The sequence below is a fragment of the Plectropomus leopardus genome, chromosome 5 (assembly GCF_026936395.1).
Source record: "Plectropomus leopardus strain MGB_pleo_1.0 chromosome 5, ASM2693639v1, whole genome shotgun sequence".
In the NCBI taxonomy this organism is placed as follows: domain Eukaryota; kingdom Metazoa; phylum Chordata; class Actinopteri; order Perciformes; family Serranidae; genus Plectropomus; species Plectropomus leopardus.
In genome coordinates this window covers 22,457,092-22,485,078 of record NC_142180.1, presented here as the reverse complement: position 1 = coordinate 22,485,078, position 27,987 = coordinate 22,457,092, and the positions used below count along the sequence as shown (strand labels likewise).

Sequence of the window (27,987 nt, the reverse complement as noted above, 5' to 3'; positions counted from 1 at the left end):
ATGTCTTAGGCAGACCTTTGTGGTTAGGGATGTCAAAGCTGCAAGTGGAATTAAAGAGAGGGATTATGTTCTTTCGAGAGCGCTTCAAAAAAAAAGTGCTCATTTGTGAATGAAGCATCGGGTCCCCTTTCTTCTGGTGGCGTGTACCCGGCTGCTCGCTAGACAAGGCTTGCCTTTTGTGAATGAATTTCCTGAAAGGCAGCACTATCAAGGCCTCATTAGTCAGTGTATGTGTGTGTATGAGATTACGTGCACAAGCACATGTTTGCAGGGAGAGGACGCCACTCATGGAGCTGAGAGAGAAAAACAGAGGAATGCCTGTTGGGAGCTGCAGCTGGTGTTTCAGTCATGTTTTTGTTGTCTGTTATTGTGCTGTGTGTGTGTGTGTGTTGTATGTGCGACAGACGTAATTGAAGAAAAGGATGGGAAAGCGCTCTCCTCTATCCCTCAGTGCTAATAAAAATGAAGGAGGCTCAGATGTGGATGAGAGATTGAGTAATCTAATTCCACTCCTAAAAGCCTATGGATTCATTATGGGACTTATCCAATTAATTGAGAGAATTATACAGATTCACCTCTGAATACATCAGCTCATTCATTGAATTGCAAGGCTCTGTCTGATTGTCTCCTATTTGAGATGATCAGCTCGAGGGCCCCTACATTTTAGCAAATAATTCATGCATCTTGCTACCGCTTCGGTTATTAAAGTGTTTGTTATTTGATGTTTAGTGAAGTCAAATAAATTATGTGCTTTTAAAGATATAATTGTCACTTTTTCATATTAAAATGTCAAGAAAAGACCAGACTAATGGTTTGACTTTATGAGTTGTGTATATACATTATCCCAAACATTTCTGACAGTGTTCAAACTCAAAGAAATATCTATTTTATTTTTAATTATTTTTTTAGGCTTTCCATTCACTTTATTTGATAGGACAGACTTTAGAGTCAAAGGGGGAGAAAGAAGGGTAGACAGCAAAGGGCAGAGGTCGTACTCGAACCCCAGGCTGCTGTGGCAAGGACATGTCCCTGCTGTACCAGGTGAGCTGCTGGGCATCTCAGAAATCTGTAATTTTAATCTCTGAAGCGGTCTGTGTCATTTGGTCACCATCTCCTGTCAGTGGCGATCAAATGACACATTTGTGTTGTCTGCAAGAAGCTGTCATGAAGTTTTCTGTCAGTTTTGAGCCACATTTTTACAGGACACTTTTTGGATCTTGGTTGTTTTTTGATTTAAGTTTTAACCAGATGAAGGGTTTTTATCACAGGGACATCTAGAACTGAAGTTATCAGGGAAAAAAGCTGAGCAGACATTGATGGCAGCTTGCCTTTAACCCCTGCCATGCCAAAGTGCATCGGAGAAACACTGATTATTAGCTTGAAACATATTTATTCAGTGTTTTTACTGGTTCAAATCACTGGTCTGGTTTGTTTTGGAGAGGAAGAGACCGCTGCAGATAATTTGTCTCCTGGTAAAAACCTGAATGTGTGTATTTTAAGTTATCAAAGAAGAAAGATGAGCGCGCATTAGCAGGAGCTGAGCTCGACGTGCTGAACAGCGTCGCAGAAACACAGATTTAAACGGGAAACTGCTTTGTTTTGTGTTTTTACCAGTTTTAATAACCTGTTGTGTTTGTTTTGGAGAGGAAGAGATAATTCGGCTCCTGGTAAAAACAACAAGCGCTGAAGGAATCCTAACAGAAGAAACTGACTGCAGTGATGGCATTGCTTTGACTTTTGTTATTGTTATTTTTGCAATTACAGATTGTACTTTTATTATGCATATTTATTATATTTGCCTCATATAGAAGGCAGAAAACATTAGAAACACGAGGTAAAAACAGAGTGGGCACGACACAAATTCAAATATGAAATCAGAATGTTACCTGCATCTACAGATCCAAACAAGCATTAGAAGAAATATATCTCAGTTGAATTCCACTAAACAGATTCAGCCTTGTTATTTGAAAATGCTGTGTCATTCCTGGTCCCAACCCACGCCACACCAGCACGTCAATGAGCATTCCTGCCTCTTATCATTCAACTCTGCGTCATTCCTGTTCTGATATCTACACACAGAAACATTCATGGTATTTTTTTTCCCTCACTGAAAAACCAGTTTGTTGTTAACTTCGCATTGCTCTGCGATATTACTGTGACTCCTCCAAGTGTCACTGAGCTTGGCGTGTTTTGGAACTATTGTGACATCAGTTGTCAGCTCTTAGTAGCCTCGCAGCCTCGAGTTGTTTTGTAGCTTCGGAATGTATCAAGCACAACGATCTCTTTCTGATCAAATGCATGTAATGTTCTTGCTTATCTGTATTGATCTGCATCGATTAGATTCTCTGCCTGTCGTATCATCAGCCAGTGATTATTGAATTAGCACACACGTTGCTTTTGTGTGTTTGTATGTGTGTTTGGTTGATGGGTCTAATCTGTGTGCACTCTCTTTCTGCAGGTTGACCTGTTCACCTTGTGCAGGCCTGTGTCCTAAACTGTGCGTGGGAAATAAGACAATCGACTCTGTAAATGCAGCCCAGGACTTGAGAGGCTGTACTGTTCTCCACGGCAACATGATCATCAAGATTCGAGGAGGGAGTGAGTACTACTACACTGCAGCACCTGCTGGGCCTCATGTAGAGGCCCTGTCTGTCTCCTTCTCCCTTCATCACTCTGTGTTTCTATCTTTATTAGGACTAGTCATATCGTTTGTGTCTATGCACCTGTACATTTGATGTGTGTTTGTCTAACCATATGACTATTGACCTTCTGGCTATCTTTTTGACCAAATGTCCATCTCCCTGCAGATAATATTGCAGCTGAGCTGGAGGCTAGTTTGGGCCAGCTTGAGGAAATCACAGGCTACCTGACTGTTCGCAGAGCCTACGCCCTTGTCTCTCTCTCCTTTCTTCGCAAGCTACGAATTATTAGGGGAGAGCATCTTGAGGGAGAGTAAGTATTTTATCCTTTCTTTCCACCCCCAGGTACATTTAAACAAACAGTGTGTGTTAATATCTTTATCTGTCTTCGCTCTGTTTCTCCTAGTACCTATGCCTTCCATGCACTGGACAACCAGAACCTGCGTGAGCTGTGGGATTGGTCCAAGCACAATCTGACCATCCAGCGTGGTCGTATGTTCTTCCACTACAACTCCAAGCTTTGCATGTCTGAAATCAAAAAGATGGAGGAGGTAACTGGAACCAAGGAGCGCAACCAAAAGAACGACATCGCTGTACGCACCAACGGGGACCAAGCCTCATGTAAGGGAACCAGACCATCATCATTTGATGTTAACCACTTTACACTTATGCACTTATATAATACTTAATATTTATTCTAGCTATTTTCATGCTTTCAGTCCAAAAATAGTCACATTTCTTTCCGTCGAAATAGAAAAATGTTCTGTTACTTTGCTTTTACTACCCCAACATTGCTACTTTTATCTCTTAAAACTGAGTGCATGTATCACTCATCAGTTTGCTAGATGTATAGTTTACTATTGCACTGAAACATTGTCAGTATGTCAACTGCAGAGCAGCTTGAAAGCAGCCGAGTGCGAATAAAATAAAATACTGTGCCTATATAGACAGTTTTCTCACTCTATGTAATGTGCATTTTTCAAGTGTAAGTTTTATGTGTAAGCTCATAGAGATTTTTGCGCAGAAATGCTGCTTATATCTTTGGTTTTAACCATTATGATGTGATTGCCTGTACCTCAGAAGCAGTGGGATGTTTGATGTTCTAATGTTCATTAGCTCTTCTACCAAAGGCATGTGCTGAGCATCGTCTGTGTCGTTCCTTAGGTGAGACCAAGCTGCTGAAATTCACCGTGATCAAGACCTCATCAAATATGATTATGTTGAAGTGGGAGCCCTTCTGGCCTTTGGACTTCAGAGACTTGCTGGGCTTTATGGTTCTCTACAAAGAGGCGTAAGTATCTTGACCAGTCAGGGGATTTCCCTGCATCATAGCACAAACAGTTTATCACAATAAGCAAACATTATGATCGACCTTTGCTGATCTCAGCTTTTGATGCTGTCAGTGTTATTTTAATCGAAAAATAACAAGATTTAGTTGGTTTTCATCCTAAATCAGTGGTGGGACATCATCATTTGTGGCTTTAAACAGGGTTCCCACCGTCATGGAAAACCTGAAAAAGTCGTGGAATTTTACAATCACATATTATTGGCCTGGAAAAGTGATGGCATTGGTAAAAATCACTGAAAGTTTGGAAAAGTCATGGAAATTTTTATGTGTAAATTTGTTACAATAATCTTCTTTGGATAATCTTTCACATAATGTACCCTAAAGCCAAATTTATTTACTGAAGCCGTTGATGTAACGTTGCAATAATATGCACTAATGTGTGACGTTTTGTCAATGTTGGGCTGTTGTTGAGCGTCTACCGCAATAGTTTTTGGGGTGTGTCCCATACCATTGGCACTTGTCGACACCAGCTTTTTTCCCGCTGATACAGGATGTTGAATCGGAGATGGCATAGTCCATGACTGAATGAAATCAACTTTTTGGCTTAGACACAGGCGACATGAGAGGATGCAAGAGTTGACCTTTGTTACCACGAGTTCTTTGATGTCGGTCTGGTTAAGATTTTCTCAGGGATCCCACAAGGGTCCATTCTTGAACCTTTGCTTTTTAATTTGTACATATCCTATCCTATCATATTACTGATATGACACACAGCTGTGTTGTGATGGTCTTAGTCCTAAAGCGTGCTTGTAAACTGTATCAATATAAACAATTTAATGTTATGAACTCTTTTACAGCTGAATGAAGACAAGGCTGAGATACTAGTAGGCTCGAAAAACCAGAGACATATGTATGTAGATGCATTCACACTTAGAATCAGTTACTCTGGAGTACAGAGACCCCGTCAGGAGTTATTTTTGAACTCCTCTTTGAAAGTCATGTCAGTAACGCAACCAGTACAGCTTGTGCTCTCTGCAGTGCACATCTAAAGGTAGAGGATGGTGACTCTGAGAGGCTGCTTTAATCACAACCAGGTTAGACAACTGTAGAGAAAGAAACAAAAAGAAGACTAACTCGTTTAGACCGCAGTAGCCCTTACGGAAACATAAAACCCAACACATTATTCCTTTACTTAAATCACTTCAATTGCCCCCTTTTCAATATAGAATCAGTCTCAAAATGCTACCTATAGTCTTTAAAGCACTTAACTGTTTTGCTCCCCAGTATATGTGTACTAAAATGTGCTCTAAATAAAAATTGCATTACCTTGCCAAACAAACTCTGTCGGTACTTCTCACTGTTATTTTCTAGCTGTTGATCCATTCTCTCTGATCTTCTCTCCATCTGCTTCAGGCCGTATAAGAATGTGACAGAGTTTGATGGTCAGGATGCGTGTGGCTCAAACAGCTGGGCGATCGCTGATGTTGAACCTCCAAATCGTTCCTCGGAAAGCAAGAAGGCAGAGGATCCGGGGCACCTGATCCGACCTTTGAAGCCCTGGACTCAGTATGCCATTATGGTCAAAACTCAACTGTCTGCCTCTGATGAGCACCAGGTTCAGGGAGCCAAGAGCGAGATCATCTACGTCCGCACCAATGCCTCCAGTGAGTTATACAAGGACGTTCTGAAAATATGTGAGACTGTTTCACTGTAGAGAAAATCTGCCTTCACAATTAAATGATGAATTAATTATACAGAATCAAAATGTTTGGACTTTGACTAAAAGGTATTCTGTGGAGTTTTCTTGTAAACAAACACAGTTATGTTTAAATTTAGTCTTTCTCACCCACACACATTTTGTGTTTCCTTAAGGCAAAACAAACAGCCTGAATACATTTCTTTATTCATAAATCATAAGCAACGTTTTCTGCATATTTTCAACCCTGCATTGTTTACATCTACTTGCTTGATAGCACTCTTTCTCCTCCCCACTTTTCCTGTCTGCAAAAACACCACTGCAGCAATCATTTTATCCTCTGTTGTGACAATGCTGAGTTAAACAGCAGAAATTCAGTTCTACAAATTAATCTGCCAGTAATTGCATGTTTGCATGCTTTTGATTGGCCACCACGGAGCCTTACTGGTTGACCAAAGTTTAGCAGTGTTGATCTTTTTTACCAGATTACCCTGCAGTTTTCGGGCGAAGCCCTCTGCTGCGTCTCCAGGCTGGCTACATTGAAATCAATAAGGGGCTGCATTTTTTCAAACTGGACTAAAGTCAGTCTGAACATGGCCTCAGGTCATATAGCCCCAATAAAGTCCTGACTGTCATGTTTCTCTACCCCACTCAGAACCCTCCGTGCCTCTGGACCCAATCTCCTCCTCCAACTCCTCCTCTCAGATCATCCTGAAGTGGAAGCCTCCCAACAGTCCCAATGGCAACATTACCCATTACCGCGTCATCTGTCGTAAGCAGGCTGAGGACAGCGACCTCTACAAGTTCGACTACTGCCTACAAGGTCAGTATCCACGGATTGATCCATTCATTTCAAACTGCTGAGATACTGCTCACTCACTTCACATTTTTTCCTTTGGTTTTCCCTCACGCCCATTTCTCCTCCCCAGGAATGAAGCTGCCGTCTCGTACGCCGACCCACTTGGACGGCGAGGATGAGCAGAAGTGGAACCAAACAGATGAGCCCACCTCAGGGGGCAGATGCTGCGCCTGCCCCAAGACAGACAACCAACTGAAGAAGGAGCAGGAAGAGATAGAGTACCGCAAGACCTTCGAGAATTACCTCCACAATGAAGTCTTTGAGAGCAGGTACACTTCCTGGAAAAAAAAAGTAAAATATTCCGTCTGAGCGACATCTCGATCATCATTAGAAGCTCCCGCTACACAACAACAGCACTTTGGTCTAAACTTCTGATGAACTTTGTTTATACATTCAAAATTCAGTTAATTTATCGTCACCATGCGTAGCACCAACTAGAGCTTCTTGCTTTGTTAGTTGCTGTTTGTGGCAGCGCAGCAGCAACACTGGAGCCCCTCTATCCAGCCAGAATCCATCACTCCTCCTTTGTCCCAGCCACCATGGTGTCCGTCTCAAAGCTCCGTGCCAACTCTGTCTCATCCAGCCGTGTGTGTGTGTGTGTTTTCATGTTGGGGTGGGGGCTGTAGACCCTTGTTTTTGTACAGGGCACTACTGTGGGGGGCTTAGGGTGGGAGGTGCTGATTGTCTGGGCCACAGTGCCCCTACCCTCTCCTCTGACACACACACACACACACACACACACACACACACACACACACACACACACACACACACAGTCTCTCCCTCTGCCTCCCTAGGGGAGCGATTACTGTGCCCATTATCATTCATGCCAGTCAGAGGTGCAGTCATGCAGACTGCCATTTGGACGCACACAAACACTCAAACTCAACACACACCTCAGCTGGATTTTGAACCCATGCTGTTGAATCGGCCAAGGTCAGCTATATACAATGAAGTACACAAAGAACTCCTCGTGCTCTCTTTTTCCATCACGCAAAGGGATACAGGAAGTTTCGTTATTTTTTCTCTACCTGAGCAAGTATCGGTTCAGCATTAGCCGCACTTCCTTGTGCAGTGAAGAAGAGACTTCAGTGCAGCAGCTTGGGGTGAAGTGCTCCACTCAAGGACACTTACTAGTGGTTACTTTTAAAGGAAAGAAGATAGTTAACCAGTTTATAGACAGCACTAACATGGAGGTACACTACAGGTCTTTTATGTCTTAATTGGTTGAAGTTCACGGCCTTTGTGGGAGGCGTACTCTGATAACCCCTGAGAGTAAAGTGGACTTGCCCATTGGCACCACCCAGTGTTGAGGGTTGGTAGCTCTTCCAGCAGGGCAGTCGCATTTGTGGAGAAATGTCATGCAGTCAGACTTGCTACACACTGTAAAGGTTAGAGTGAGCAAAGGTCCTCACCAGCCTCCTCCACACTGCTGCTGCGTCTGCCAGGATCTGATTCACATGAAATTTGTCTGACTTATGTGATAACACATCCAGACTTGTGTGAGGAAAAGCTCACTTTGGTTCCTTCAGTTTTTCAGTGGCATTTTACTTGACTTTTGCTAATTGCGTTACCTGTTGCTGTGTTTCTTCAGACCATCTCGTCGCCGGCGCTCAGTGGGAGTTGCCAACGCCACCATACCCTCTCTATTCCTCACCACAGCCCCCAGTCTGCCGTTCGGCTCCACAACAGCCCCCCCAGAAGACGAAGACGAGGAGGGATCTAAGGTGACAAACACTTAAAATTTAGTTTACGTGCAGATTTACTTTGATATTTTTGTGTTAACGTATGTGCTGATTACTTTAAGAAGCAGATGTAACATAAGAAAAAAAGTACTGATCACGTTTGCAAGTTGCTTGAAATTAGCAGAAACAAAAGTGAAAACTGTTGCCTGAAAAAAGATTTCCACCTATATAAATACCTTTTAACCTTGGCTTCATCTGTAATAATTAATCTACATACTAAATCAATTAAAGTAGGGATCAATCGGATGAAGTTTTTTCGTCCCCAATCTGAGTCATTTGATACTGAGTCTGCCGATACTGAGTCCCGATCCAATACTTGTATTTACCTGGATAATACAGCTGAACAATTCAAACTTCAAGTACTTTAAAGTAATTCAAATTAATTCAGAGTATATGCTTGATGTTTAATGCAATGCATTACAAGAAAAAAATAAGTTTTTATTTAATTTAATTTATTATTTTATTTTTATTTTATTTTCATTTTTACAAAAAAACAAAGTTAAGAAAAAATTAAAAAAATTAAAATATGTTTATATGGCTCTTATCACAATTTCACTCAGTGCAAATATGTTTTATTCAGCAAAATACTAAAGTAAACAAACTAAAATGTGTCTTCAAAAATTCCTCTCAAACCCAGGTAGTGTAGCTTTGTCATAAAAGTAGATAACTATAAATGAGTAATATAATCACAATTTCACTTCAAAGTAGTGTTATAACTTATCTTATCTAATAAAAATCACAAAAGTCACAATTCCACTTATTACAGCATTATGGTAAAACAAGTTCACTGAAAAGTAACAACAAAAATGTAAATTCGCATAGTGCTCTCTGTTTACAACACGTGTGTGATGGCAGACACAAACAAAGGATCGGGCGGGGCACGTGCTGAAAATAACCAATCCCGATGATTTCAAAATGCCATAATTGGGCCTAATACCAATCCTTCCGATCCGATCGGGACATCCCTAATTAAAAGCATACTTTTGTTCTTGTCTAAAGTTATTTGACTACCAGAAAAAAAGCAAAGAAAGAGCATGTTCCGGTTCAGCCTCGGGATATCAAAAGAAGATGCTATTCTTCGTGAAAGATTGACCATGTTGTGCTTAAGTAATTATTAATGGAATTATTTTTTAAATGACCATGATGTGAGGAAAATTAGCCTTTCCAGCAAAACTAAATGGTTTTATGTACAATATAACTTGAGTGAAACCACAAATTACTGTTGGAAGAATAACTTCTTTTTTTTTTTGCTCAGGTGGAACTGAAAGTTTTTTCAAAGGAGTCAACAGTCATCTCCAACCTGCACCACTTCACCAGCTATAAGATCGAGATCATGGCCTGCAACCATCCAACAGACCTCAAACGCTGCAGCATGGCCACCTATGTCAGTGCTCGAACTATGCCAGAGGGTAAGAACAAATGCAAATCTCACATTCATACATGCTCACCTATTAGTTACACCTACAGCAGGTTAAAGTAAGTCAGTCTAGTACAACAGCAAGAAATCCTAACTTCTTGATCTTTATTATGATGAGTTTTGTTCAAACTTTTTTCAAGATATCCTGGTTGGCAACTGGCATGTGCTTTTGACAGACTTGCATTATTGCATACTTGCATATTGGTCATATACTAGACCTCATAGGCAGATCATTATTCATGGCTTGTCTTAAAAAAGCACAGGCGATCAGAACAATTATTGGACATTATTAGAACATTTTCATAAAATAATAAACATAAAATAATGTTACTTATTATATTTTCCTCCACTCTCTGCAAACAATACGGCATCATCATCACCATCACAACGTACCGTCATGCATGTTTCATTTTACAGTCCTGTCATTCTTGTCTATTTTTCCCGTGCCGTCCAGAACGTGTCCAACTTCATGTTTCTCAGACCCTTAAGTCAATACACGTTTCTCTGTTAGATTGTCTATAATTCATGAATGACTATTTGAGATAATTCCACCTGTGGAGGGAGTGCCTTGTTTTTTCCCCATCATTGTCTGCATCAATTTCAGACATCTGTGATCTTGTTTTTTTGTGCATTTTACGTCATCAAAGAGCACCTGCCAGACCAGCCATCAGAGCCAAGCAGCACCTTCTTCTTACATTTTAAGTTGTTAAAAAATGCATTTGGTAACCCCCCTAGAGATCTCCCTACAAATTTAAGGAAGGTGATCAAAATAAACTCATACAGTTAAAAAAATGAACGTAATTCACCCAAAAAACAACACCAAAGTTGCCAACTAACAACAGTGTGGAAATGCAGAGTGCTGTACTGCACACGTGTTAAGTACTGTCTCAATGTCCGGTCCGTGCAGAGAAAGCAGACGACATCCCGGGCCCTGTGACCCATGAGATAGTGACGGGAGAGCCTCCTTATGTGATGATAAAGTGGAGTCCACCTCGCTCCCCAAACGGCCTCATCATCCTGTATGAGGTGTTCTACAGGAAGGTTGGAGACACAGAGGTCAGTATCAGCCAAACTTTTAGAGAGTGAGGATGCTGGAATAAGGCAAGGCGAGGCAGCTTTCATTAAAATCAAGTTAAAAAATAAGTTTATAGTCATTACAAGGTGAAGCAGGCAGTGTAAAAAAGAAACATTTTTTGCTTTGACTTAAATTTTGTCAGAGTCGGGGCTCGTCTAACATCATCTGGGAGGTTATTCCAGGTTTGTGCTTCACGATAAGAAAACGCTGCCTCACCACGTCTTGTTCTTTTGGGACGGTCAGTAGGGCGGCCACAGACATCCTAAAGGGATCCTAGAAGGTTCAGATGTCACAAGCATGTCTGAGATATATTTGGGCGCTGAGCCACAGAATGATTTATACACAGGCAGCAAGATTTAAAAATCAACCTAGCAGCGGCAATATAATACCTCTTTGAATATGAATTCAAAGAGGTTTCCCAGACTGAAGGACACAGGATTCAGGGAGGGAAATAAACAGCAGAAATGATCCTGATCCGCTCTGTAGGAAGGAGAAACACGAGGCTCACAGAGCAGACAGGTGCATGAGAAATCGTGGATGAAGGTAAGAAGAAATGCAGAGAGAAACAGGAGTGATGTGGGAAGACTCTGGGGATTGGAGGCAGGCACGAAAGGTTTTCTGTATACACTTGAATCCTGTCTGTTCCTTATATGGAGAGAGGAACAAAGGAAATATTTGTTTACAAACTCCCAATGCCTCCACTGCGTGTGTTGACGTTTTCTGCCGTGTGTGTTTGCATATTATTATTTCTGTGTGTCTGTGCGCGGAAGTGCTCGTCTGTGACGGTGTGATTCTGTAAGTGTGTGTGTGTTGTTGTTGTTTACTTGCTGAAAATGTGAGAATTCATCTCTCATTGCTATTCATTGCTGCACTGCCTGACCCTAGGAGCCAGTAGCAGCTCTGTTACCATAGTGACAGAGGCAGGAAGGAAGACTAGAATGCAGTGGCAGAGACGGACGGGCATCTCAGACGACATCTCCTGCACCGCACTGAAAACACACCACTCACTCACTCACACACTCTGCAGCTCAAGCAAACTGATCTGGATTTACTTAAAATCATGTTTGCTGCATGTGATTAATTGATTTGTTAATTATTTTGTTTAATGCACAGTGGTGGCATCTGGCACGAAAAAACACATTTTTTTTTTATTTTATTATTTTTAGTTTTTTATACAGACCTCCAACTGACTGGGTGACAATCACATTTTCCAGTCCTGGAAATGAAAATTATTAAAAGTTTTGGAAAATTTTGTTTTGTGTAATAAAATTGTAACACTAGTCTTCCCTGGATACCCTTTCAAGTAATGTAACGTAACGTCAAATTTATTTTCTGAAGCCGTCGTCGTAACGTAGCTCTGTTACATGTCGATGTGTGACATTTGTTTACTATCACATACATTTCTTCATTTCCTCCCTGCGCTCTGCCTCTCCCTCCATGTATGCCAACTAGCTGAGATTAAAGTTATAGGCAAGTAGGGAAAGGAAAAAACTATGGGTACTTGAAAAATCATGGAAAAGTTTTGAAATTTTGTCCATGAAAATGTGTGGGAAGCATCGGTGACATGCTTCCCAGTGTGAGTTTGTGTTGTGGACGCTGGCTCTTCATATCGTCTTTGGTCTGGACACTGAATCTGAAATACCTCATTCTTTTAATAGGCTCTTTACTGTTATATCATTATTAAACAAAGTTTCAGTGCAGTTTTGAGTATTTGTGAAAAGCCAAGAATCAGTGTTAAATGCAGCTCTGTATGCATTTCATACTTATCATTCCTCGTGTTTTCTCATGGTTACATTTTTTTTGTCTTCCTTTTTTTTCCCCAGGTTCACACAGCTTGTGTTTCACGGCCGGCCTACCTCAAGTCAGGTGGCACGAAGCTTTCTCTTGTGCAGCCTGGAAACTACAGCGTGAGAGTACGCGCCACCTCCTTGGCAGGAAATGGCTCTTTTACAGACACCACGTACTTCTTTATGCCCAATCGTAAGTCTTAACTAAACTTGCATGCCATGCATTGTTCACATGTTCATCAACATCTTAAATAATTGTTCAGAAATCTTATATGATGTCAAATAACCAAGGCTTATTTCAGCTCTGCTATTTATTTTTTGTTATCTTCAATTTTCAAAATAAAATGACCAATCACTGTCGGTGTTTTTTTTACAGCTGATCCAGGTTTAATTTGGATCGTGATGGGTCCAGTCATCTGCTTCATCCTGCTGCTGTTTGTGGGAGGTGGTGTCTTTGTGATCTTCAAGAAGAGGTAAGATCTCATTCTGGCAATCAGGAAGATCCACCCTGAGCAGATTTATCTTTTTATTAAACTATAGTAGGATTTGATGAAGAGGGTTTTCAGTTTGAATACTTTGCATTTCTGCAGGAAGGTCATCTTTTTGCAGTTTTCAGTGTCTCACATGCTTGTTTGTGGTTGTGTTACAGGCAAACAGAAGGCCCGACAGGACCTCTTATCGCCTCCTCAAACCCTGAGTACATCAGCACCAACGACGGTAAGAAGAGCTTCTTCACAAAACTGCTAAGAGCGGGAACACGATGTGCTTTTTTCTCTGCATTTACAAAGACAAGTTGAACCACATGACGATTTGTAAATGTTCACCCAAACATAATGGTGATTTGTCTCGTTTGTCTCAGTGTATGTTCCTGATGAGTGGGAGGTGCCGCGGGACAAGATCACGGTGCTCAGAGAGCTGGGTCAGGGCTCCTTCGGCATGGTGTATGAGGGAATCGCCAAGGATATCATCAAAGGAGACCCGGATACACGCGTGGCCGTCAAGACTGTCAATGAATCGGCGAGCCTGCGCGAGAGGATCGAGTTCCTCAACGAAGCCTCTGTGATGAAGGCCTTCAGCTGTCACCATGTGGTACGACACTGCAAAACGCTTCACATCCTCAGCACACAGCGAAACAGCTCTCCACGCACTCGTGAATTACAGCTTCATGTTGTTGAAACCGGCATGAACATGTATGACTCACAGAATCATGACTCGCTTGTTGTGTTGACGCTCCCATATTGACACACAGTTTGACTCCGAAAACAAATATTCACACTTGGTAAGCAGTTGTGCCTTCTGATATTATTACATTTAACAGCCTACTAAACACCAATTAAATCGCCATATGTTGTGCTGTCAGCTGTAAAAACCATGTTAAGATGCAGGGGGGAGGTTTTTATTATTTACCCACAGATGAAGAGAGAGTCAGTTTATAAATGCGTTATCCTGTCTGCCTGGTTAACAGCGAGAATGTTTCTCTTCGGCCACAGTCAGACAGAGGCTCTTTCAGCAGCCAGGGGTAAAAGCATTTTGTAATGGTTGAAGCATTTTGCTTGCTGCTTTTGCGTACCTGAGTGCATGTTTTCACTCTGTGTGCCTTACATTTTTGAACCCCTCAAGCTGAAAAAAAACTTGAACTCATAGCGGAAAACACCTAACATCATTGGCGTTCTTCTTCCTTATTCATCCTCATCCTCAGCAGATTGACCTGGGTCTGCTGTGATCAAACTAAAATCCTAACCCTAACCCTTTCACCACACATTTAAGGCTATTCATGTCCACATTTGATGATGAACAGGGCGGGAATTGTCCTTTTTATATACGTTCCCTCAAATGTAAATTACCAAAACTCTTTGGAAAATCTAATTTGAACTTTAATTGACTCATTATAATTAAGAAGTGTTTACTTGTGTTTCTAGTCAGTCAAAGTATGGGTGGTATTGTTTTGTTCACAAATGTGATTTCTTTCTTTTTTTATAGTTTATTTGCACATTTAGATATAAATTTAAAAAAAAACAGAAAAGGGACAAAAGACAGTTAACATGTGTAGGTGAGGTAAAAACAAAATGGGGTTTTTAAGAATCTCAGATTGCAAAGTAAAAATATCAATAAGAGGAAGAAATATCAATAAACATAACATCAAATAAATCAGTACTATGCAGAAATACTGCAGCCACACAACACAGCTATGATCCATACACTACCAGATATTTTTGATATCAAACCACTTTTTTCTTTATTTGTCTCTATATAGGTGCGTCTGTTAGGTGTGGTGTCTAAAGGTCAGCCCACCCTGGTCGTGATGGAGCTGATGACCCACGGTGACCTGAAGAGCTACCTGCGCAGTCTCAGGCCAGACTCTGAGGTATGTGTCACATGTTTCCCATCTCTTCAGATGGAGATAATCATAACAGTTTTGACATTTAAACACATCACCGACTGTTTTTTTGTGTGTTTTTGTAGAACAACCCCACAGGCCGTCCGCCACCTACGCTGAAGGAGATGATCCAGATGGCGGCAGAAATTGCAGACGGCATGGCCTACCTCAACGCCAAGAAGTTTGTCCACAGAGACCTGGCAGCCAGGAACTGCATGGTGGCGGAGGACTTTACCGTCAAGATTGGAGGTGCTTTGGCTTGTTTTTGTTTTGTTCTCCTCGTTGTTCGTGTAGCGAGTTTAACTCAGTTCATTTAACAGTTTAAGTACACTGAGCTCTCTCTCGTCTCTCTCTTTTTGTCGTAGACTTTGGCATGACCCGAGACATCTATGAGACTGACTACTACCGTAAAGGAGGGAAGGGCCTGCTTCCCGTCAGGTGGATGGCTCCAGAGTCTCTGAAGGACGGAGTCTTCACTGCCCACTCTGACTGCTGGTGAGTCTCAGCAGCTGTTGCGCTTTGCGTTGCTGATCACATCGCAGGTGCGTTTTGATCACGTGGTTGTGTTGTTTTATTGTCTTGCAGGTCATTTGGCGTTGTGCTGTGGGAGATCAGTACGCTAGCAGAGCAGCCATACCAGGGTTTATCCAACGAACAGGTTCTAAAGTTTGTCATGGATGGAGAATACCTGGACCGGCCAGAGAACTGCCCAGAGAGGATGTGAGTTCAAACTGTATCTCGTCTGGATAATGTGTGTCTCAGATAGGTGTCCTTGCAATGGCTTCTCTCTTATTTTTTAGTCACACCATTCTGATTACACAGTGAAAACAGCTTATAGTGATCACAGTCACAGTGAACAGCCGCCTGTATGTATCAAAAAGTTTGGGACAAAATCATTCCTGTACAAGTGCTGTTCATCTAACTTACTAACAGTTATCAAGTAGTCCCCTTTTAGAGTTCATTGTCTTTTCATTCCTGATGACATATGGAAAAACACTTCTGTGATACGGTGTAGCTAACTGAGGCTGGCACCAAGCGCACGCTGAAATCATGACGGGGAAGCAAAATGCATATTTTTCAATGAAAAACATAGTTTTATCAGCTAATGGCTGCTAGGGATGGAGAAAGAAAACAAATGCACGCGGTGAACAGCAGCTACGGTCAAAGCCGCTCAGTCACATTATGACACAGCTGTCCAACATTTTGAAACAGTTAATACAATTCAGGGTATAGTGAAGCTGTCCTTTCATTACTATAAATGAAAGTAATACATGTACATATGTCAATTAGATAGTAATCTGCGTAAAAACAAAGGAAAGAAAAGAACATCAGTCATACTAATCATCTGCTTACAGCGATCAGTTCGACCCAGACAGACATGATCACTATAAAGGCAAAATACAGCAAACCAACATCAAAGAACTAGTGGTGATGAAGGCCGACTGCTGCATTGCCTCACATCAACTGTTTCTATCCCAAAAAGATGTGTTTAAACACACTGCAAAGACTACAGCCAGCTAGCACGCACACTCTGTGCCAACCAGGAGATTAACTGCCATCAGCAGCAGGCAGCGGTAGTTTGTATTTGTAGTTCAAAAAGGGAAATCTGAAGACCGATAGGACAGATTCAAGACTCTAGTAAGCACATTAAAAAAGCAAAACATTATGTTGAAAGAACAAAGGATATTTACCATGCACCAGCGAACATAACACAAACAGTTAAAAAAACATTTCTGCTAAAGAGCTTAATGGCTAAAGAATTAATCTTGCCTAATATAAAGAGTTTGTTTCGACCTTACGCCCTCTCGACTTTAGCTGTTTGTTTTCTTTCCACACTTCATGTTTCTCCTCGAGCACTGAGCTGAGCCGCCAGTCACAGCGATTTCATTCATCAATGGTTTCTGTCGTCTGCAATGCCAATTCAGCATGCTGAATCAGCAAAAATAAAGCTGGCAAGGGTCGACCAATGTCCACAGTGCGGGACGCACCACAAAACCTTGGGCAACAGACTAGCGGTCGACACATTATCTGTCTGCCGATTGTCTGCGTCGGCGTTTGATTTTAAGGATTGCCAAAAACATAAATTAATTAAAAAGTGCAGAGAAAGTGTCAGCATGGGAGGAACTTTTACTTTGTAAAACCTCAGAGAGCTATTTTTAATCCTTCTTTTTTTTTTGTTTAGATTTTTCACTTGACTTTATAAAAAAAGTTGCAGCGAACTTGCTGTTTATGAGGTTGAAAATCTCAGTTTTGATAAAACATTTGCCAAAGGCTTTTAAACGTAGTTTTGTGTTGAAGTTTGTTATATTCCAAATTCTAAATATTGACAGAAAGATGTAATTTTTTATTGTAAATGCATATCGGTTCCAAATATTGGCTATCAGTCTCATTAACTACTAAAAATCAGTATTGGTATCGGCCCTGAAAAACCAATATCAGTTGACCCCTATAACAGACGCTCGCTGACAGCCCGACGTTAACAAAAGCCGACTTTCAGCCGAGGTTTCAGCTGCGCTTCTTATGCCAAAAGTGATGTGTTCAGCACACGTTGACACAGAAGATAATTTGATCTCTCAAAACTTTTAAGATAGCTTAATTTGGAAAAAATAAAAAGAGTGTCAAACTGTAAACCTGGGGTCATTTCCTACTGCTTCCTGCTGCATTAAAGGTTTCTACCGTCTTCATCTGAGGCTAAAACTTGTACCGTTACAAACGTCTTCATACATTTATGTTACATCAAACTTACACATTTTGTCTCACGGGGCCTATTATGTGTCTGGAAAAGTTGTCAGCGCTCCCTCTGTTTTTGAGTATGTTCAGGCGGTCGACTGCCTCATTGAATAAGAATAAAATTAGACAGAATGTAACACAGTACAGGAGTGATACCCGAGGCAAGCGTTGGAAGTTTACATTTTAATGTCTCTTTATCGTCTCTTTCAGGCACAGCCTCATGCAGATGTGTTGGCAGTACAACCCCAAGATGCGGCCGATGTTCCACGAGATCATCGAGATGCTGCGGGAGGACCTGCACCCGTCTTTCCAGGAGGTCTCCTTCTTCTACAGTGAGGAGAACAAAGTCCCCGAGACAGAGGAGTATGACCTGGACCTGGACAACATGGAGAGCATCCCACTGGACCCGTCGTCATACTCCCAGAGAGAGGAGAGCTTAGGCAGGGACAGCGGGCCCTCGGTGGCCCTGAGGGGGAACTATGAGGAGCACGTCCCCTACACACACATGAACGGTGGCAAGAAAAACGGACGAATCTTATCGTTGCCCAGATCCAGCCCTTCCTAACATTTCCTGTTTCCTTAAAGAACTCGTTAAACCTTCCCTTCCCATCCTCCTTTCTCTTCCAGTCCATTTTCTTGTGTATCTTTCATGTTCCTCTCGTCATTTTCTAATGATTTTCTTATTCTTGGAGAAGCCCTTCAAAAACGACACAGATCTCAGGACTTTTTATTTTCTTCCTCATGGCTGCCGCACACAGGCAAGCAAGGGATGCAAACATGGTGTAACACTTTTTTTTTTTAACTTCCTCCACAACACATCGGACTATTACCATATTACCTATCTATTGTTTTTATTCACTATTGCCACGTTTCCAGGACTCCTTGTGATGGAAACAGAGAAAAAAAAAAAAACTGTGAACACAACAAACCTTAGACAACCAAGAAGGCTGCTTTTGCTCAATCTCCTCAAGACTCGTCCCTCCTTCTCTCCCCACCAATCTGCATTTCCACATTTCTGTGCTTTTTTTTTCCAAGTGAAATCTTGTTACTCAGATAGTGGCCTTTTTGTACGTGGCCTATAAACAAAGACAAGTGTCTATCAACGCTTATACTAATTTCCTTTTGAACAATGACTTAATCAGTTTGGAAACGGTGGGATGACTTTCAAAGACTTGATCCTAGAACAAACATCTTATTCCTAGAGGAATGGGTTTTTTTTCTTTTTGTTTTTGTTTTATTATTTTTTTTGTTCTGCAGAATTCCAAACTACACACAGATTCATCGGGTGTTTGGTGAATAGTTTTAATTTATTTGCTTTTATTGTTCTTTTCTCTTTTCCTCTTCTCTTTCTCAGTTTTATTTCTGTGTCCTCACTATATGGCTGAAGGATATTTAAACAGTTAAGAATTGGACAAAAGAGTTCCTCAGACTGACCAATAGCTGCTGCTTTGATATATTTTAGTGGGTATAGAAATATATAAATATATATAATATATATAGTATATATGGAATATTGGTATTTGTTTACCAATATTTTATATATAATATATGACATATTGATGTTTTCTTTGTAAATAGTTCATATTTGTAATATTTTTCATCAGAAGCTTTGCTAGCATTTTGTTTTGACAGGTTTTCTTTCAGGTTTTTTTTTGGTTTTTTTTCTTATTTTTATAGCCCCAAAAATCAGACTAGTCTACCATCAGTGCTCGCTGTGTCTTAGACCTCCAGTCCCCCATGAACTTTCGCTCGGTGTGGATGGGAAAGGAGAAAAGCCCCAAAATATTGTCAACTCACTGCATCATTTTTTATAAAACCCGTTCCCACTCAGAGCTGTCAATATTTCGAGGCAACTTTACTACAACAACGGCAAAAAAGTTACAAAAAAAAGAAATAACCAAAAAAAAAAAAGCTTTATAAAAGGGGGATGAGGTCTTTGTGGGTGGAAGTGCACCTGATGTGTGTTTGTCTCCATGTTTGCTGTCTCTCTGGTCAGATCACGCTGGGGCTGAGGTCTTTTAGTGTTTGTTATCTCAGATTTATCAAGTCTCTCCGTGACTGGGCTCTTTGTGAAGTTAGGGAGTGCGGAGAGCTTCGCCTGGTGATTGTACTTCCTTACGTTGGCGTGACGGTGACGGCTTTTCAGTTGCGTCTGTGCTCCTTGGATCAGGGCAGGGTGGGAAATTAACACCAGTGAAGCGACGCCCTTATTTCTCTCATCTTTGTGTTTTATAATCAGCGCTAAACGCCCTCATTATTTAAATCGGAGAGCAGTAGCAGCATTCTCTTCATCTGACCTGAGATCTGGCACAGTTCAGGACCTCAGCGTTAGACGAAGGCTCCATTCACACATTGCATTCTCCTCTCTTTGACTGCATTTACATGCACACTATTACTTAACATATGACAATACTCTGAATTTGATACTGTTTGTTTAAACTGCATATTTGTTAGGGTTTTCCGAATTAGGCCTTTTTTTTTTTTTACACAAATGTAGCATTTCCCAATAAAGACGTGCCAGTAATATTCAGCACGTTCAGAATATGCATCTCGATCGGAGTTTTTACTGCAGTTGCACAGTTGGCCTCTTGTCTGTTTACGATTGGCTCTGTGCGTTATCATGGATGCGAGTTTGTAAGGCTGTTCAGTAGAAATGCATGCCCAAAAGAAAATCCCAACATTTCTTATTGGTAGGAGAATCACACTTACTTTTAAACATTAAGAAAGACTTGGACATCGATCAGGTTTTTGCAAATATTGTAAGGCTGACCCTTTCGAGAAGGTGGTTAAATGAATAAAGGAGGGGAGCTGTGTTTGCACTGTCTAACAAGTCCAAAAAAATTTGATGCAAAATTGGCACAAGCGGCTCCAGCTGTTCTACTTTAACATATTTTGAGGTTTACATGCACGGGAACATCAGAGGAATATTCATTTTCATTCGAACAGCTCAGTAGGAATATTGTCATATTTTGTGCATGGAAACGCAGTCTCTGTCGTTCTGTTAGTTTTGCTCTGCACCACACACACCTGCACGCTCTCTGCCTCCTCACTCTTCCTGAGGCTTCCCATTGGCTGCCGAACTCACTGCTCAAAATCAGGCTGTTGGAAATTTCCACGTTTTGTGGTCGAGGGGCTAGAGAGAAATACGGAAAGTTCCAACTGTGTTCAGAGTCCACAGCAGGCAGTGGAGAGAGGGGCAGCCTCTGTCTGCGTCTCTCTGCCTTTATGAGCGAGAGAGAGGGAGTGTGTGAGTGATTGTTAATCCTATTATTCTCTCTGCTATCACATGCAGTTAGGCGGCCAGGACACGGTGTGCAGCAGCTATTTTGCTCAGGTCTGACATTCCAGGGTTTAGTTGGAACTGCTTGTTCCCTCTCGCCCCCCCTCCCTGTTTTGCCTGCCTGCTGGCAAAGCTGATACCATCACCACACCTCATCAGATCCACAGCACACACACGAAAGACTTTGTTTTTCCTTCTTAATGATCAAATGTCTGAAGTTCGTCCCTCCTGCCGGGAATCGAAACATTCCTGTCAACTGCGCCCGTACACAGAAAAGTTAGTCGTCCTCATCGCTGACCCCTCATCGCGATCACGAATTCACTCTGACCTTCATTCAGAGCCCGTCAGAGTTTCACAGCAGATCCTCTCTCACTCTCTAGCCACAGCAGTCGATGACGTGGGAGGTGATAGTCTGCAGACTTTTTTTTTTTTTTTTTTTTTCTGGACACACAGACCAGTGTGGTTGCCAATCTAGCCGAACAGCATTCAGCACTTATAGTATAGCCAAAGTGTTGGCAGCTTTCTGTCAACAACGAAAACCCACAGAATCAGTCAGAGAAAGCAGAGAAGCTGCCTCCATATTTTACCAGTGCCTTCTAAAACCCAGAGCCACGTCCAGGCTAGTTATATTGGCTAGTAACACACACACACACACACACACACACACACACACACTGCACAGGCCTCTGTGCTCTCTTTGTGTTTCTTTGCATGAGAGACAGAAATCGAAGCTTGTAAGCTTGTTTGTAGGGTTACAACTTTGTTTCTTGCTGGAGAAGTCTTCGGGGCAGTTTTTATTTTATTTTATTTTAATTTTGTAATTTTTGGTTTCAGCTTGTTGCCAGCGTAAGGTTTGAACGCTTATGTTCACCTCATGCTTTGGCGGTGACACTGTGGATTGGCCAGAGTCTGTGCTGTTATGCACTCAGAGGCGCCTGAGGTAATGATGTAGATTTTAGCTAATTATTCTGAGGAGTTACAATCTTGGGCTTTTGTACTTTGTAAATAATCTGTGACATAGTTTGGAAAATAAAAGCAGAAAAAAAAGATTCGAAAAAAAAATCCGAAGCCCGTCAGTTTTGCGTACATGACAGAAAAACGGTGGAGCTTGGCTGTGTCGCAGTTTCACACTATGTACTAATACTAAACTCCTATCTTATGGTATACTGTTTTGGCAGTGAGTACATCTTTGTACTTCATTTTCCGGCATAAACACACTACAGTTAGAATTAGTATGTCGTTTGGAAGCGGGACATGGCTCTCGTCTCCACCTTGACCTTGGTTGCTTATCTTGTGGTGGTGTTCACACACATATGCAATTTTTAATTAAGATGGTGCCCATATCTTTGAAATACCAGATATTTATTTTATTATGATCATTGTCATTGTATAAGAAGAACACAGTTAGCTTTTTAGTGGAGCATTTTTAAGGTGTTTTGAGAGTGGCGCGACGTAAAAGCCTAGTTTGTTATTGTACAGGTGGAGTAGCTGGTGGCGAGCAGCAGGAGTTTGTTAGTTATTTAGTTAGTTAGCGAGTAAGTAATTGTCGTCGTCTTTGTGTTTGGCCAGAGTCTACCTCAGTGCATATGGAGGAATCAGTCTAAAGAGCCTAAATCATCCCCGTCAGTCTCTCAATATCCCGTCAAGTCAAATTATATCAAACATTACCAACACTGCTGATGAATTCCTTTCCCCTCCGCCTCCTCGCAGTTTTCTCTTCTTCTTGTGTCCCGGGGGAAGCAGCCGTTGACCCCAGCAGTATGTGGATATTGTTGGGAGCTTCATATTTTGGCCCTTTTTTGTTTTTGAATTCCTTTGTTTTAGGGTCATTGGTTTAGAGTCCAGAGCTTTCAAGATATACAAGTATGATTTTCACTCGTAGTGCTTATTAAATATGGAACATGAGGCAGTAAATTGGCTTTATGGACAGTCTATAGTTTTCATTGTTGCATTACAGTTGACTCACGAGAGGCTCCCCCCGGGCGCCAGGAGAAGCAGCGAAGCTTTATTACGTGTGTTCCTTGTTTGTATAATCACCAATCATGTGGACTGTATGTAGTGGCAGCTCTACTGGTTTCTGGAGATGTGACATTAGCACGAGTCAAAACAAAAGAGCGTCTCTTGGCTTTCAGTGCATATCTGTGATCACCTACATGCAGCCAAGGCTAACCGCGCTCAGCCCTGGACCCTCATGCTTTTTCAAACATCACATCTAACCTGTTGTCTGGCAGAAAGCCCTACTCTTCCTCAGTCTGTCAGTCTGTCTCTTTGTGGTGAAAACAGTTAGATCCCATGTCTCCTCCGGTCGGTATTTGTCTGTTTCTCTGTTCTGATTTTTTTTGTTTTGTATGTATATTTTTTCTACTGTGAATATCAAGAGATGACCTTTATTTTCTGTCAATGCCATGGATTGGGTCTGTTTTGGCTGATCAGGACAATGATGTCTGGGCTGGTTAAAAAGTTTTAAAGAGGAGGATGCTCCCCCCTCTGCAAAGGAGAAAAAAAAAAGCTGGACTGGGACAATCCTGTGTGCCATAAGAACTATTAACAGACATGAAATCTAGATTGTAACTTTTTGTCTCAGGGAGGCGGCCTGATGCTTTGTGGTTGGAGGATAAAGAGGACGAGGAGGAAGAAGAGCTACCTACCTACCTTTTATCTACTCTGACTGAAGCGCAAGTTCTCAGCATCCTTGCAAAAAGCAAAATGGAGATGATAAGTCCAAGGACAAGTTTTCAACAACAAAAACCCAAACACCCTTTTTTCATGAATCTGAAATCTTTCTGCCCCTTTAATGATAATCAGGAATCCTCCGCTCTCTCTCTGGCGTGATGTGGTTTGGACTGCCCTCTAGCGGTTGGATGGGAGTGTTGCAGGTCAGGGGTGGCAAAGCAAACAGGGCCCCCGACCCATAGTGCCTTGCTCAGACTAACGGCCCGCCTGACCCCTCCCACCCAGTCCACTCCCCTTTAGAGCAGAAGCGTGTCTCCACCAATCACTAAAGAGGATTTTCCAAACATTAAAATGAAAACAGAAATCATGTATTTATGCATTCTTTGTTCTTTAGTTGTAACTGCAGAGAAAATACTGTATTTTGGATCATGACTGATGATTTTTACCAAAACATGTTGAACTTGTGTCTCTACTCTGCTAAACTCTGGCTTGCTTTGTGCATGGAAAATGAATTATCTTTACCAGCAGATAGCTTGATCATTTGATGCTTACTGATTTTGCTTCTCATCATCAGTCTGTTTTTGACAGCATCGCCCCAAACGCACATGCAGAAAGCCGTGATTAGCAACAAGTGATTGCATTACAGTTTGGGGGATTTCCATTTGAAATGCACTCAGTTGTTCCTTGATTTTGAAAACGAAAATAAATGAACTGATTAATAAGCTCTTAACTGTAAATAGCAGCAGATCCTCTTTGACCCCCTGGGAAACGAAAGCACTTGATTTTTAGGGAAGTTTAGGTTTGTTTTGTTGAACTCTGATGACCTGAAACGCGGTTGGACAGAGCATGCTAGTAATGCAGCGCAGGGTGAGAACAAAGCATTGTATGTATTATTGTTTTGTTTTAAAGAAAAGAAAAAAGTATTACATTTTAGAGATGTTGATTTCTATTTTTTTTAGCCAAAGTATGGAGGGCAAATACAATTACTTTTTCTGACTGTAAACTTTTACTACTCTTGTACATTATGAATTTAACATTGTTATCAATGTGTATATAACTTTTTTCTAAATTTAAAGATAGCTTTGTTTTCTTTTTTTTTTTGTTTTTTTTTGTTTTTTTCATGACACAACCCACTACACAGAAAAGAGCAGAGTCAAGTCTGTCAATGTATTTAACAGGAGCAGCACAACTCCGGTCTGAGGGCTTAACCCTGTGTAACAAGACATAAAACAGTACGTGGCCTGAAACGTTTCGCAGTGAACCCTGCTCTTAATCCGATGCATGCTCTGAATGTCGTCATGCATTTCAACCACCCCGCCCACAACAGCATGTCACCCATAAAGCCTTTCTCGTGTCACAAATACGTCACCTATCACAGATGTTGTATGAAATTGTTTCTGACAAAAGGCGTGTGTTTAGTTTGCAAATGTTTTTTTTTTTTTGTTTTTTTTTTTGTATGTGAAAAACTGGAAAAGACCACTGCACATCCTTTTGAAGAAGAGGAAACACGAGTGATAAAATCCTGAATAAGCTAAAAAAAAATAAAAGAAACTTTACTGATGGTTAAACAACCATACATCTTTAAGTTTAGACTGTAAAGCTGGAGGTGTTTTAGGAATTGTTAGACATTTTGGGAAATACATTTATTTGCTTTTTGGTGATACTTACATGAGAAGATTTATACATGGTGAATGAATAACTGCAACCAGCAGCCGGTTAGCTTTAGCTTAGCACAAAGAGTGGAGATGGAGGGAAACAGCTAGCCTGACTGTGTCCAACAAAATCTGCCTACCACCTCAGATGTGAATCATAACGCAATACTATCACGATACAGAAATCACTATACAATATTATTTCAGTTCCAAACATTTTGCGATATGCTGAATACTGCAGAAAATATCTGCAATATAGTGTGATTAATTACTAACTGCAAATTATGTCCCCAAAGGAAAACTTTATCAACTTCTGTTTTATCTCAAAATATTTTTGGTTTCAGCTAAATGTATTAGTGGACAGAAAAAAAAATCATTTTATTATTTTAGAAGGCCCACAAAATTTTAATTTGTATTTGCAATATTAATAATTCATATAATAAAATACCTTGTGTCTATGTATTGATACAATATTGCCATGCAAAATATTGCAATACTGTGCAATACTGTATTAATTTTTCCCCCCCCACCCCTACAATTAACACACTATATTTAAAAATTGAGTTTAAAACATCAATTTGCCTAGAGTTCCCACGGTCATGAAAAACCAGTAGAATCAGTTAAATCCTTAAAAGTTTTGGAAAAGTCATGAAACTTTGTTGTGTTTAATAAAATTGTTGTTATTTTCCGTGGATAGCTTTCCACATAATATAACATAATGGCAATTTTATTTTCTGTAGTTGCTGAGGTACCATAGCTAATATATTAATATATATAGCAAACTAGACTTATGTTTCAATCTGATGTGTTTGAATGAGATAAAAATAATGTGACAGTGTGATTTAACATGTAAGGTCATGAATCCCAAAATTTGTGTACCCACTACTACTTTTAAATTGTACTGTGTTTTTGAGACTTTTCCTGATTGCCCAAACTCAAAAAAATTGCCCAAAAAAAATATTTTTTAAGCTTTACTTTTTGTCAGAGTAAGAAAAAAGGTGTAATATAATTTAGTGAACTTTAAATATATTTGAAGGCAGATGTTGTTATGGTTGGACAGAACCAGGCCAGCTGTTACTCGGCGCCTGGCTACGCTCACTCGCTACGAGCCTTCACATGTAACAGAAACATGTGAAAGCGACACCGTTCTTCACATCTAACTCACTTTGGGAAAATGTATTTCCCAAAATGCCAAACTTTTCCCTTCAAGGAGGCTCAGCAAACACCTTCAGCTATGAATGAATTAAGTACTGTCTGTCAGTAGTGTGATGATGAACTGTTCATATTTGTGTTTAGGGAGACGGACGCCATTGTTTAAAGATAGACCGTAGACGGGGTGTTGCAGGTGTGATGACAAATCTGAAGAAAAAGCTTCTTCAGTTTGAAGAGTCATCAGTCGGTCCAGTGGTCTGCTCCAGTTTACACACCTTATATTTATCTCTATCCTGTTCCCTGTGCTGTACGTTGTTTAAATCAGTGGACTTGTGTCTGTGTCGTCCTCTGTTGGAGTCTTTACCACGGCTTTCTTTGTCTCTGATCGCTGCTCCTCCTCTTCCTCTCTGTGTCCTTCGCGTCTTTCTCTCCTCAGTGCACATAGGTGGTCCCCAGAATGCTGTGTGTAGTCTTGCAGGATACCTCTTTATTAATGTCATTTATTGCCGATGAATATGCTGATGTATTAATTTTGGGATATGTTGTGTATACATTATGTTGAGACATCGTTGCAGACAGCAGGTGTATATGTGTGTATGTACAGTCCAAAAAAAACCCCCCCAAAACCCGCAACCCACAGAGAACGCTTCATCCATCACACTGGATCCAAATGTGCCATTATCTTTATGTATCACATATATCGACATATTGAACACACACAACACACACACACAGAGACAGAAATACATGCATAGTGTACAGGATCAAAAATGTGCCATGACTAAATGAACGCTTGACAATTTATTTTTTCTATGTTTTCAAAGGAGAGCCAAGTAGTGACATGTACAGAAAATGTTGCAATGATATGAAAATAAAAATCTTGCTGTGTGTAAATTATTCAACAATTAACTGTTTATATTAAAATTATGAATAAAATTATTGGAGAATATTTGTCTTCTTGTGATCATTAATCATGGACTAAGGCACGCAGGCAGAAAATTCTTTCATCTTTTAGCCATATGAGTAAGTGTTATCACTTCAAGGATGAAGACTGAAGACGCTGTTTAAAGCTATGAAAAATAACTCATAAACTGAATGTTAGTAGAGATTTATTTTTGTCACCAGTCGAGGAAAGCAACAAAGTAGATTCTTCCAATATGAGTACAGTATTGAGGTACTTTATTTCCATTTTTGTTACTTTATGCTACATTTGTCTGACAGCTGTAGTTTCTGTTATTATATTGTCACCTTAGAATTATAAGCCTCAATCTTACATTTTTTTTTGTCAAAATTGAGTTATTCATATGTTCTTATTCTGTGACAACTCATTAACAATACAAGAGGTGTTGTTTAAGTTACATGCATTTTTGGAGTTTTTATTTAGAAAATAAAAACAGGTTTGTATCATTTATGTTATTTGTAATGCAAAACTTTGAAGGTGAATAACTTCAAAGTGCTCAGAACGCAGACAAAACCGTATAATTCTAATGTGACAGTGTAACACAGGCAAAATATATTTTTTTTACATAAAACACAGGATTACTTTATAAATAATTCGTAATTTATTTAGTCCCTTGCCTGATATTAAAAGGCATCACACAATAATAAAAACAATAC

General features: G+C 40.6%; 1 protein-coding gene across 1 annotated transcript in view; it reads left to right on the top strand.

Moving 5' to 3' along the window:
* The window catches only part of insrb (insulin receptor b), a 112,608-nt gene extending 85,289 nt beyond the window's left edge, over window positions 1–27,319 (top strand). Inside the window, exons 6-24 of the mRNA XM_088077750.1 lie at window positions 2,459–2,598; window positions 2,808–2,952; window positions 3,046–3,260; window positions 3,804–3,930; window positions 5,341–5,591; window positions 6,279–6,446; window positions 6,553–6,751; window positions 8,077–8,209; window positions 9,483–9,636; window positions 10,552–10,700; window positions 12,543–12,699; window positions 12,883–12,979; window positions 13,156–13,223; window positions 13,366–13,595; window positions 14,761–14,871; window positions 14,970–15,132; window positions 15,249–15,378; window positions 15,469–15,603; window positions 17,824–27,319. Coding sequence (XP_087933876.1) covers window positions 2,459–2,598; window positions 2,808–2,952; window positions 3,046–3,260; window positions 3,804–3,930; window positions 5,341–5,591; window positions 6,279–6,446; window positions 6,553–6,751; window positions 8,077–8,209; window positions 9,483–9,636; window positions 10,552–10,700; window positions 12,543–12,699; window positions 12,883–12,979; window positions 13,156–13,223; window positions 13,366–13,595; window positions 14,761–14,871; window positions 14,970–15,132; window positions 15,249–15,378; window positions 15,469–15,603; window positions 17,824–18,178 — 3,127 coding nt within the window. The 3' untranslated portion in view covers window positions 18,179–27,319. The remainder of the gene's footprint in view (window positions 1–2,458; window positions 2,599–2,807; window positions 2,953–3,045; window positions 3,261–3,803; window positions 3,931–5,340; window positions 5,592–6,278; window positions 6,447–6,552; window positions 6,752–8,076; window positions 8,210–9,482; window positions 9,637–10,551; window positions 10,701–12,542; window positions 12,700–12,882; window positions 12,980–13,155; window positions 13,224–13,365; window positions 13,596–14,760; window positions 14,872–14,969; window positions 15,133–15,248; window positions 15,379–15,468; window positions 15,604–17,823) is intronic.
* Window positions 27,320–27,987: the final 668 nt, after the last annotated feature.